This window comes from Podarcis pityusensis (genome assembly GCF_964106645.2).
Source record: "Podarcis pityusensis genome assembly, chromosome: 13".
NCBI lineage: Eukaryota > Metazoa > Chordata > Lepidosauria > Squamata > Lacertidae > Podarcis > Podarcis pityusensis.
Window position 1 is genome coordinate 4,818,864 of NC_138038.1, and position 13,286 is coordinate 4,832,149.

The 13,286-nt window shown below is 46.6% G+C and overlaps 1 protein-coding gene across 8 annotated transcripts in view; it reads left to right on the forward strand.

Moving 5' to 3' along the window:
* The first annotated feature begins 7,090 nt into the window (after positions 1-7,090).
* Positions 7,091-13,286, forward strand: part of COBL (cordon-bleu WH2 repeat protein) — a 96,508-nt gene continuing 90,312 nt past the window's right edge. For 6 of the 8 annotated variants that reach the window (XM_080976492.1, XM_080976485.1, XM_080976491.1 and 3 more), the window contains exons 1-2: positions 7,091-7,274; positions 7,725-7,957. In XM_080976492.1, the coding sequence (XP_080832618.1) occupies positions 7,905-7,957 (53 nt within the window). In that variant the 5' untranslated portion in view covers positions 7,091-7,274; positions 7,725-7,904. Of the gene's footprint in view, positions 7,275-7,632; positions 7,958-13,286 lie in introns of those variants that run through there. The other 2 variants (XM_080976496.1, XM_080976490.1) reach the window with 2 other exon arrangements.

The following is a 13,286-nucleotide window of genomic DNA, read 5'->3' on the forward strand; positions in this document are numbered from 1 at the left end:
ATTAATATCCTACATAAAATTAGCCTTATTGAATTAACCAGTATCTTAAGATTACAATTCTATGTACGTATACCTGGGAGTAAACACCACTGTACTTAACGAAGACGTTCTGGATAAGCATATGCAATATTAGATGCAGGGCCAGCCCAATTCATTTTGGCACCTCAGGGAACCACAAAATGGCACTGTGCTCCCTGCCAGGGAAGAAGGGGTGAGTGAAGATCTGCATCAGGAACAAGGAGGGGGAAATAAAGATCGACTTTGGGATCTGCTGCACCTGTGGCTTCTGCTGTCTGAGGTGGTTGCCCCATTTGTACGCGCCAGTCCTCATTAGGTGGCACCATGTGCCTACACATTGCTATGGAAGCTGAATTATTTCCATTGAGTGCATTGTATCCGTGTGGCCGGACATTAAGTAGAAATTCTTGTTTGGTGACATTTTTCTACAGCTTGGAAAAATCAACTTGTATAAATCAGCATAGTTCTGTGTAAACCTTGGCTTTACTTGCTGGAGATTTGGGCTGATATATAGGTGTGACTGTACATTCAGATGCCTGGTGCTCAGCATTTGAAAAATATGAGTAATCATGAGAGCCATGGGATCACTGTCAATACAGTCAAATGAGGAAACTTTAAGGCCACAGGTGTACATTTGTGTTTTGTTGGGTCCTTCAGGTTCTCTATCTGTCTCAGACACACACACACATACACATTTACTGTACATATAAAAGCAACACATTAAGGAAATGGCTTTGTTAAAACTTCTTCCATAGCATGGTAATGGTCTACATGCAGTTAATTTTTCTATAGGAGAACATTCAAACACTATTCCCCTTCCAACAGTCCAAAGTGGATCAGTCCAGGAAAAGCTTTACATTTTATTGATTTATGAACTGGACTTAAACCTCCAGTTCCTTGGAGGTTTTTAAGCAGAGGTTGGATGGCCATCTGTCAGATATGATCTACTTGAGATTCCTGCATTGCAGGGGGTTGGATTAGATTACCCCCTTTCAACACTACAGTTCTATGATCTTGCTAAAGTAAATGTTGGAAGATCCATGGCTTGATCATCTGAACTATTTTTCTTTGGTTAAAAGCAGGTGTGGGGGTGATTTAGATTGGGTCTGCAGCAGTGGGGAGGGAGAGTTAATCCGAAGCTGCTGTGGAGCAAGGGTGGATAGGTTGAGGGATAGCTCAGTTGGTAGAGGATGAGACTCTTAATCTCCTCCCTGGGCACCACCAACCCATGCTATGCCCCTGGCTATGTTTAACATTTTAAAAAAAATCTGTTATGAAAGAGCTAGTCATGGATCTCCTACGCTTCAACTAGTTTAGCCTAAATGGCCTATAAATTCAGCTTCATTGGTGTTAGGAGGAAAACTCAACCAAACTGATTAAAGAAAGCTGGCCCATGTACATGTTTTTAAAGGAGTAGTGCATCTGTTCCCTTGATTCCAAAGGATATATATAGCATCACTGACGACTGAAATAAAAAAATGAACATTTTCTATAGTAGTTTTAAAACTCCTGTTTAAAACTTAGTTTTACAATATTTATGTTTCAATCTCAAGTATGCTGTGGTTCCTTTCGTGCCCCTGCTTTCATTTTCAATCCCATTCCCATCCCTTCTGCTCCCTCTGTTTTGCAGCCCTTTTAACACCCCCATTTTCACCTTCACCCCATTTCTGCTCCACTCTCCCTCTTTCCTCAACTCTCCTTTGCACACCGATCACCCCCATTTCCACACCTCCCTTTCTCTCCTATCTCGCAGTACCCCCTTTGCACACACCCCCATGCTGATATGTTGCTGTGACTTTAAGAGAATAGAAAGTCAGCTTGCTCAGATAGAGATGGTTAAGTTCAGCTGATGGATAGTGCACCTATATGGGTGTTTGCTTGTTAGTAAAGTATTCATTCTAAATTACTACATTGAATCTGGAACTTAGGTACCAGAGGTGAAATACGTTGTGGGAAAGTACTATGGAATATGTGAGTGCTTCACATCCTTTTTTTCTCTCACCCATGAGGCAACGCTCCCTAATGATGATAGGGTTGGCATACAGGGCTATTCCTGTAGGAAAGAACATCAGATGCCAGCTCCTTCGGGGCTAGTTTGTGTTTTGTTTTGATTATGTGGTTCTCATGGCAGTTGATAATGTTGTAAGCTGCCTTGAGAATTTTGGTAGAAAAACTGGATAGTTCTAAACAAACAAGTAAATGAAATGTGATTAATTTTGTATATGCAAGCTTCAAAATTCAGTTAACATTCTAATCTTTTGCTGGCTCCTGGTCCTTTAAGGGTGGGCCCACTTTTGGACTTGTGGGAGAAGAAAGGTGGGGCATTCTCAGTCTCTGGTGAGAGGGAAGGAGCTATCTGCTGTGCCTTAGGCAAAATGCAGGATGAGGGACAGGGATTTGCATAAAAAGTCCCAGAATGAGGGAAGGAGCTGTGGAAGTCTAGTGGGACACAGGGGACAGAATGGATGGTAATGATACCTGTTTAACGATAAGCAGGTCAGATGAGTTGTTCAAGAGAGAGTTTTATTAAAGAACTACAGTATATGTAACACAGGACTAACCTCTTAAAATAGATATGGGAGGTGCACTTAAAGGTATAGTCACAGTTACCCTTAAAGTGGACATATAAATAAGATTGGGGGGCATTGTCCTTGCTCCCCTGTCAGATGCCTTTCCCCCTAAGCCCCACTGAGCATGGCTAGAGAGGGAATACCAGCAGCCTATGTTTGTCTGCCCCCAATTCCCCTGCTCTGACCCAAGGGAGACATAGGGTTAAGCCTACCTAGACTTTAAAAACAAGCTGAGAATCATATTCCTCACCTGCTTAAAATCCTAAATGGCAGCCTGAGATGGGAGTCTGAGGTTTAGTATGTTGCTTAGGAAATATTAAGTGTCACTTTTATTGTTGTTATTACTATTTTACATGTTCTGGCTCTCAGAGGCACACCCATAAATAGTTGTACCTGTTTTGTAATCACATATACATATCTACACGTTCCAAGTAGTATGACACCAGGGCCAATCAGGAAGAGGAATGTTTCTTTGTTATCATGAACTTTCAGAATTTCCATCTTCATGCTTAAAAGCTGTCAGCCATAGCAGTACTCCAGGACTGAATCTTATCATAATGAAATTAGATACCATAATGGCATTGCCATAGTATTAAGTTCTTACTTAGTATAATGCAGGATTACTCACTTTGTAGGCCCGGAACAAAAGACTGTTTATTAACAGGTTAACACACAGCTGGATAGAAAAATCAAAGTAATTATAAGAGCAAGCTAACAAGTCTTAACTCCAGCCCATAATAACTGGAGACAGTGTTTAACTCTATTATAACCCATTTCTACACATGGCATTTCATTGCTCCAAGTGTAAACCCTTGGTGATATGTGATAAAAGGTTGTATCATAGATTATTTGACATCCATAGAAAATGTACACTTGCAAACAGAAAATTGCCTGAGCTTGCTCACTCAGAATGGGATTAAGTTGCATACAAAGCACCCATTACTTAAAGGTAAAGGTACCCCTGTACGGGCCAGTCGTGTCCGACTCTAGGGTTGCGGGCTCATCTCGCTCAAGAGGCCGTGAGCCGGCGCCATCCGAAGACACTTCCGTGTCCAGCGTGACGAAGCTGCAGCTGGCGAGCCAGCACCAGCGCAGCACACGGAAACGCTGTTTACCTTCCCGCTATAAAGCGGTACCTATTTATCTACTATAAAGCGGTACCTATTTATCTACTTGCACTTAGGGGTGCTTTAGAACTGCTAGGTGGGCAGGAGCTGGGACCGAACGACGGGAGCTCACCCCGCTGCGGGGATTCGAACCGCCGACCTTACGATCAGCAAGTCCTAGGCACTGAGGTTTTACCCACAGCGCCACCCGCGTCCCTACCCATTACTTAGACAGGTGGTAAATGACTTGTCCGTTCTGTGAGCTGTCATTCATCTGAAGTGACAGAGATAAGGAATGTATAGCATTTTATAAACTAAGACTAGTCTCGTGTTCTGTTGTACAGTAGCAGCAACAAAAGTATTTGAGTGTGAGACTCAGTTTTAGCACCAATACAACAGAATTTTCTCTGTCAGCGGGAGTAAGCTATTTCATCTGTTCCATGACATAATTAGTAATCTGAGCTGTTATTCTAAGTTTTGGGAAATGGCCTGGTAGCATCTTGTAAGAGGCATTGAGGCACTGCTGCATCCAGGTTTTTCAGTTCCCCCTGTCCCCGGTCACTACTACACATTCCATTACTGGTTCACCGTAGGCCCAGTATTCACCGCTGCACAGTAGGAAAGGGCACATCAAGGAGGAAGAGGAGCAGGGACAGAGAACCCTGTTGCAGTGTGTGTCTTGGCAGATGCCCAAGGAGCTAAACCTGTGGGGTTTGTTGTTGCTATTCTTAAACAGTTGACAGTCCAGAAATCCTTGGGAACGTGCTTCAAAATAACCCAGACTCATACTAAGAGATACCAATCTATCTTCTGCCCTCCTCTGTCCTATGGTCATATCTACCTAGCATAGGTTCAAATTAAAACAAAGGGATGTGCAATTGAGGAGGAGGTATTGAAAGACAGCTGGAGCGAAGGTGAAGAATACTGTTTTGTTTGCCTGGCATAAAATGCTGCCTGGTTTTAACATAACATTTGCATTGAGGGAAATGATCTGCCTGTAAAAAATTGTTAGATGAGAAACAATGCTCATTCTGTCTAGAATATACACTCCCCTCAAATACAGAAAAGCAATGAGACAAATATGCATGTACAGGAGATTCCCCGTTTATGTGTGGGTTCTGTTTTGGGGCTCTGTGCGCATATGCGAAATCACATATAATGGGAAGCACCCTAGAGTCCTAGTGGCTCACAAGGAGATGCACCCCGAAGCTTTTGAAGAGGAGCTTTTCAGGATCCAGGGAGAGTCTCCTTGTGAGCCGGAGGGACAGCAGGGCTTTGTGAAGCTGCTCAGCCTCCCCACCTAACAGCTGACGTTTCAGCTGAAAAAGCCCTGCTGCCCCTCTGACTGGGGAGGGTGTCCTCATGAGCCAGGAGGACTCTCTGGGGTGCTCTCTATTTCCAGGATCTGCTTCCGGGATCTCGGCACCACGAGTGTGTGCGGTCTTGCACAAATAGAGCATGCGCAAATGGGGAGTTACCCGTGTAAGAATTCTGTTTGAAGGTGCAGGACGCAGTGTGATTAAATGAAACTATGTAAGAGACATCAGGGCTTAGATCAAAACATTTTAAAAGTAGGGAATACTGGAAATAGACGTACAAGGTGCTGAGCCAAAGAGTACTTGTCCCAAGCTTGGATCTTAGCATCCAGAAATTCTCCTTTTATTCCTTTTTTATTTATCTTTGCTACCAATAGGTTTATCATCTGTGTAGTTTGTAAACAACCTAGCTGCAGAAATAGTTATCGCATTGTATAGCATTTTAATGGATGTTATCATTGTCCTATAACTGGTTTTATTGTTATTTTAGTGTGAATACTGTGAACTGCCCTGGAAGCAAATAAACAAATAAAATTTCATGTGCTCCACAATTTAAACCTGTAAGTGTAACATAATACTTTAAGAGAAAGCTATCTGAAACACGGTTTTAAAGCCTATTGAAAGGCTTGTGATTATGGGGCCAAAAGCAGCTCAGTAGGGAAGGATTTCCACAACCTGAGCACTACTTCTAAACTGTCTCTCATGCCTGCTAACCAAATTGATCTTATGGACAGAGTCTACAAAAACAGCCAAGCAGATCTTTAATGTCTGGATAGGTTCACAATCTGACCTCAAGCCGTAGAAGGACAAAACTAGCACTTACACAAACCTACATTGTGTTTGTGTAAATGTTATATTTGAACAAAACCTATCTTGATATAATTAGATTTCCTGTGGGTTGACCAGTTGATCTGGATTTTTTTTTAGTTTTGTTATATCAGAAAATCAATAAATATGGTAAAGAATAAGCTTCCATTTTCCACCCATGTCTACGTAGAAGTAAGTCCTATTTAGTCCAATGCTACTTGCTTCCAAGTAAGTGCAGTTAAGGATTGCAGCCTTGGGGCATGCACACAGTGTGATAATGGGCATTCAGTGCTAGACGTAGGTGCCTTGTGCAGGTGCTCTACACCCATCATCCTCATGTCCCTCTGAAGTGCATTTTGCTGGAATGGTTGTAATCTGTTTTGTGCCAGGAATGCACTTCTCAAGGATTTTCTCTGCATACACAGAGAGCTTTTCAGGCCACTTCCTATTGGGGCAAACCCAGGGCCAGCCCATCCCTGAGGCAAGGTGAGGGGACTGTCTGAGGCAACAGAACCCACTAGGGTAGCAGATCCCAGTGTCAATCTTTCTTTCCCCAGGGCTATGCCACTCTCCCTCACCATGTTTAACTTACCTATGAATGAAATTGGCAAAAGAGGAAGTAGTACAATAACTTAGTCACCTCTGGATGCCAATATATTATATCCTCTGTATATCAGTATATTAACATACCAGTTTCTAGCCTGGGAGGCAGGCAGACAGAGGGCACACACCAGGGAACACTAGTTTTGACATGCCCGGCTTTACGGATAGCAGCTGCTGCTTTAGACGGCCTTATCCTGCACAACTGCAAACTGCTATGTGCAAGAGCCCAAGGTCAAAAAAGACCCTTGCCCATTTCCAAGGCCACGCAGTTATGCAGCCTTAGTGCCTGTCATAAGGAAACACCCAGATCTGCTGCCTGCCTAACTTAATTTAACACCGCACCGTCGGGCGCAACCTATGCTAATTGCCCTTGTACTCTCCAGGGCGAGTAATGCTCCCTTTCGAGTCTGGATTATGCAAGCAAAGCGTGTCCTCTCCCCGCTAGCTTGGGCGCCTTCTGCTCGTGGGCGCGTCCCGGGGGCGGGCTGCTGCCTCCTGCGGGCGCGCCACTTGCTGCCTCGGGCTCGGGAGATTCCTCGGGCCGCCGCTGTTTGTATTTGTCCCGCGCAGTCACATGGAAACGCGCCTCCCCCCGCCGCTCGCCTGAACTTCCAGGCTGGGCCGGCGCAGGCTGCCGGGCGGGCGGGCGGGCGGGCATCGCGGCGCGGCGGCTGTGTCCGGCGGCAGGAGGTGCGGCGGAGGAGCCGCGAGGTAAGCAGCTTGGCAGCAATGGCGCTGGCCGGCGTCGCGCAGCTTAGTTTCCTGCGGCTCCAACCTCCTTTTCGAAATCCCGGGGTCCCAGCCAGGCGCCTGCTCCGCTGACCAGTCTGGCTCGGTGCGCGCTTGTGGAGAAGGTAAGCCTCTCCGAGCGGACGAGGCGCCAGGCCCGTCTGCAGAGAGCCCCGAGCGGCTGGCAGAAGGCATTTCGGCTCTCCGCTTATGGCTGTGTTTTCCGGGCTAACCACTCGCCGCGCGCGTTTCTGTTGCACCTTCGCGAGCGAGTTGCGCTTTTGCTCCAGCTCGTTCCACCTTGTCGTTGAAGGCCGAGCCGGTGTGTGCTCGGCCCGGGAAAGAAAATACCTGTTGGGCAGACGCATGCATATTGCATGGCTCTCCGCCCCCGCCTGCCCGCCCGCCCGCCCGCCTGCCCTGCGCCTGACGGCGGAGGCGTCGTCCAAGGCTTAAGGTGCCGCGGGAGCAAAGCGGGCGGGCGGGCGCTGCGGGTCCCTGGACGGGCTTTCGCGGGCTGCCCGGCGGCCGCCAGCCTGAACTTTCCTCCTTCCCTTTCTGTGCCTCCCCTTTAGGCGCCTTGCTGGAGACGGAGGGCACCATGTGAGCAGGGAGGGCAGCGCGGGCGACGAAGAAAGCGGCTCGGCGGAGTCCCTGGCCCTTTTCTTTCACTTGTAACCCCCTCCCTGTAGCCAAGAACCGGCATCCCACCCAGCTCCGTCCCGAAGGCAGCGGAGGAGGAGGAGGCGCCCCCCATGGAGACGGCGGCGGCGGCGCTGCAGCCGGGGAACTGCAAGCCCCCCAGCGGGTAAGGAGCCGGGCAGCCGCGAGCGGGACTCTTGGGTCGGGGGGCGGCGGAGCAGCTGCCACTTGCGCCTGCTGCTCCGTCGGCTGCGCGCCGCGCGGAAGGTTGAGTACCGGCCAAGATTTCGCGCCGGCTTCTCCCAGCTGCTGCTGCTGCTTTGCGCGCCCGAGGCGGCCAGCGAGCGAGCGAGGCGCCGCGGACCCCGAGAGCGTCGTCGGGGGATTCGGCTGCGCCCGCCCCGCCCGCCCGCTTCCCCCATTCAGCTGCCCAGAGCGCGGGGAGGAGCCGAGCCTGGCAGGCAGCGGGGAGCAGGGCAGCCGGGTGGGAAAGACGAGCCGCGAAAGGGCAGGCTCCGGGGCGCGGCTGCTTGCCAAGAGGAGGCTCCGGCCGGAGGGGAGAGAGGCCGCTCTGCAAGGGGGATGGAGGCTGCTCCCGAGGGAAAGCCGCGCTGGAAACGGCGGCTCCGCGGAAATGGGAGGGAGGCGGCAACGGTTTGATTCGCGAGGAGGCGAGCAGGAGGGCGAGGAGCATCCTCTGTGCCATCGCAACGGAGGGGGGAGCAGCCTGGGGGAGGCATTCTGGGGATCCCTCGGCCAGGGGGTCCCCCATTGTGGCCGAAGGGGGGCTGCAATTGCAAAGAGAGGAGAAAGTCTACGGTGGGATGTGAGCAATTAGCTGCTCAACACCATTGAGACTCCTAAAGGTATTTTAAACGGCACAATAAATGTATAGCAGTGGGTTTGGAAAACTGGGTTGTTTTCACATGAAACTGGGCAAGCGAGTTGGGATAATAGCAGAGCTGGCTACACCATTAGGCAGGGTGAGGTGGTTGCCTCAGACAGCTGGTTCTGCATGTCATGAAAGGGGCAGCAATTGGTTAATGATTTTAATTAATCATTAGGGTGTTTTTATGCGCAAGGAGCAGGGGAGGTGTTTTTTTTATTCCCTCCCTCTGGTGCTAGAAGAAAGTGGCTGGATTTGGCTACTTATGTACCTTGATTTGGGGTATGCGATCAAACCAAGGCTCTAGATCAGGGGTCAGCAAACTTTTTCAGCAGGGGACCGGTCCGCTGTCCCTCAGACCTTGTGGGGGGCCGGACTATTTTTTTTGGGGGGGGGGAATGAACGAATTCCTATGCCCCACAAATAACCCAGAGATGCATTTTAAATAAAAGGACACATTCTTATGTAAAAACACGCTGATTCCCAGACCATCCACAGGCCCACTTTAGAAGGAGATTGGGCTGGATCCTGCCCCCAGGCCTTAATTTGCCTGCCCATGCTCTAGATAACTGGGTGAGAATACATTGTTTGCATATCTGTGGGCCTTAAAGGCTCAGGTTCAGAGGTTCCCACAGTTTGGTTTGCAGCATTATAGGAAAAGTCAGAAGGGGAAAATGTGGTTTGGGTAAGGGTTTGTGAGGTGGATATGTGGTAAAGAAGCCATAGATCCAATTCCTGTCAAATCTCATATATTTAGAAGAGAAACGTGATTTCATAAAGTGGATATTCATCAAGTTGGTGCTTGTTCAGACTAATTAACTGGGAGGAAAGTTGTGTGGCCCTCACCTATTCTGGATCTCTCCACCTTTGCAAAGAAACAGTGGCACTTAAATCTTGCAGTTTTGTTCATTCTTAGAATTTAAGTGCCTTCCCTTGATTCAGAAGGGGTCGCTGCTTCACAATTGCTAGTGTGGGTTCATACCAAAGAAATGGTACTCAGAAGTAGGCTCCCCTGAATTCCATGGGGATTACTCCCTGTACAGGAGTGGAGTTAATGGGTTAATCTTAAATGTGTCACACAGGAGTGTTAGCAAGGGACGCCATAAATTTTCAGACCAATGGGGAAAGATTATTCCCCCTTTCTGGCTTATTAACTTGTACGCCTTTTTTACAGAATATGGAGTGAGGTGGAGGGATATTAAATAGACTAGGACCTGGGAGACCAAGGTTAAAAGCAACCATGAAACTCACTTGGGCCAGTCCTTGTCTCTCGGCCTGTCCTACCTCACAGGGTGGTTATGAGGGTAACATTGGGGAAAAGGAACTAATGAATGCCGCCTTGAACTCCTTGAAGGAATGGTGGAGTGGATATGAACATTATACCAATGAATGAGGAATAATAAAAATAAGCCCGCTTCCAGTTTTTAATTGGGGGAGGGGGAAGGACTGGACTCATAAGAAAGCTTAACCCAAAAATCAAAGAAAAAAGAATCTTTGTGAGACAACCAAGACATTCTGGCTTACAAACACTGGACTTTACATGTAGGTCCTTGGCAAATTCTGTGTGTGACTGTCTTTTAAGAGTAGCTTGCTTGGGTGGGCTGTGTAGGCAGTTTACAATTTTTGATCCCAAAATACATAAAGGTTTTGCCCATTGAGTTCTCACCTGAATCGTCCTCTGCATCATCCTACTATTGTAAAAGCACTTAATGTTTGTCAAAGTGTTTTTATCCCCACAACAACCCTGTAAAGTATATTATAGTTCAATTTTAGCAAAGTAACAGTACTAGTACCTTAAAATAAGCACATCTGTTATGGCCTAAGTCCACTTCATCAGATGTATCATTCCTGGTAATCTATTTTGCTAGCTTCTAAAGCTAGTTTGACAATTGCTTTTATTTCAGCTATGAGCCCTGGCTCACTGGCTACCCCTTTGATTGAAATGATACCACAGAGGAGGATTTTTAAATTCAGTCTCCTGATTCTCTGGTGTGTTTATTTTTTAAAATACAGGGAGGCTCTTGCCAATTGGCTTACCAATAAGGAAAATGTCAGGCAATATTCTACCCAAAGTGTGATGCAGCCTCAGGGATTTAACTGTTCACACCACCAACTCCTCACAACCTGCAACCTCCTCCCATAGGCTTGGTCCAGGGAGGCACAATTGGGAACTATAAGCCTCAGAAATAAATGGCATGAGCATGCACTGAGTACACCTGTTTCACCATTGGGGATGCTTCACCCACACAGATGCCATCCACCATTTCTCTTCCCAAGACTCCTCCTCTATTCACAAAATTAATGTAGATTATTAAGCAAAATAAAATATTGATGCACATTTTGTTTACCATTGTTGTTATTAACAAAGCTGGACCTATTAAAATTAGTGACCGCACCCTTCTCCTGGCCAGCTATGAAGAATTTGCTTTGAGGCACGACTTGTGAAGAAAAGAGATTTGAGCCATATCTGTCAACCTTCCCCTTTTTTGCGGGAAATTCCCATATTCCAGCGCCGCTTCCTGCTGCTATCCCGGATTGTTAGATACCCCGTAGACTGTCCCATGGACAGGTGAGGCTGCTGATCCCTTATTTTCAAATCTGAAAGTTGACAGCTATGATCTGAGCATTCTCAGGCTGTCTTAGCCCATTACGGTATTGAGAACACTGGTCAGCCCTCATAACAACAGATGGAGTAGGAGCCCCCTGTCAGTCACGTGTCTTCTGCCCAGCAACACATGGGAGGGACCTCTTTGCCATAGCTATATTTTTGGATTAGGATTGGCCGAGTACTGCAGAGACACGAGTGACAGAAACGTTTTCAGACTTCCTCCAAGTTCAACTAGAAGTATAACGTGTATAGGACAGGAAAGTGTGTGGAGGGTGGAATTAACAAATGAGCAGGCAGGGCATTATTGGTTGATTGGATAAGTCGCCACCCACAGGTGTGGACATGGAAGTCCAAATTCGAACCGAAGCATTCAACTTCAAATGTGCACGAATGTGAGCTGCCGATTTCAAATTGGAAAACAGTGGTTTTTCAGATCAAGTTGTTATGTGGACAAACCTAGTGACTCCAGAGCAAATCTCTGTACTTAGCTTTGGGAAAGCTGAGCTTCGGAACTCCTTGCCACAATGAAATGCTGCGACAAAGAATTTAGCAAATTCCAAAGATGGAGAAAGTGATGTCCATCATTGCCAGCTGATTGCGCCAGCTTTACCTGCGTCTACCACCATGGGGGGGGGAGGGGGGATATAAACAAAATGCCAACCCATAGATTTTCTTGACTTAATCTGGATTTTTCCGTTCCACAGAATATCAATTTATATATACTTCTGCTGTCAGCGGTAGTATTGAAGTTCACCAGCACTTTTTATCACTCTTGTGCAAGTCTTGGGCATATCACAGTCTTTAAAATGTAGACAACACAAATGGAATTGCCTCTCCCGCGAGTACAAGCCTCCATTTTGCCCACTGTGAAACAGGATAACCGATGCTGATAGCAGCTACTGTGCAACAGCACAAAAGCAAACGTTAATTTTTTATAGGCGTGCATGCACAGGTACTGAAATAGCTGCATGCAGGACCAGAATGGGGGAAAAGTGTTCAGAGGAGGAGGAGTTGAAGGGAGGGACAGAAACTTGCAGCTGATTCATTTTTGTCAGGCTCCACCACTGCTGCGTATGGTAGGCAGCAATATAGCTGTCCATGTTGTGACTGAAGAAACAAGAATGTGTAGATACTCATGTGCCAATTGTGCACACGAAAAAATTTGAACAAGATAGTGGTCCTGTGTGGAAGCACTCTTAGTCCCAGACCTCTTTTGAGAATATCATGTGACTGCTGATTAGTAAAAAGAGTTTTGAAGATGGCTTCCAGACACTTAGCTATGTAGTCAAAATTCACTTTTAAAGAAATCAATCAAAAGGTATACTTTTTAGTGTATTTAAAACTGTAACAGGTGCATAGGCCACCCTCTCTTGTGGGAATACTAAGAGGCGCCACAGATTTTCATGGGGAACTTGTGATCTGTGGTGTGGTCTCGTCTCTTCACTCCCCCCTCAGTCCTAATTGAGCCAGTATTGAATTTCTAATTTTAACATCAGATACTGGTGGGAATTTGTTGTTTTTTTACTACTAAATCTAGACAGTGGATGAAAGGGGGAGACCTTTTGGATTTTTTTTACTGGCATGTATCTTGCATTTAAATGGTAGTATTTTGATACACAAATGATTACTATGTCTTTCAGAATATTGGTCTTTCAAAGAGGCAAGAGCTAGACCAAAATAAAATTAAGCAGGATTACTCTACATATAATAGCACTTGCTTATAAGACATATAAGCAAGATACAGGGTCCTTTCATTCTGCACTTTTCCACAGAAGTGGAATGCAAACTTATGTTTCTAGCTAAAACATTAATAGTATTATCATTTGCTGGCTGTGTAAGATGTCTTGCCTGGTATATTGAAAACCTTTACATCATGCATTAGTGCAGATAATGCTGCTCTCTTGTCAATCTGGTGCCCTACAGATGGGTATTGTAGTCCAAAACAGAACACCAGTCCCTCCCAGCAGGCTATGCTGATGGGAATTGTAGTCCAAAGCTGCT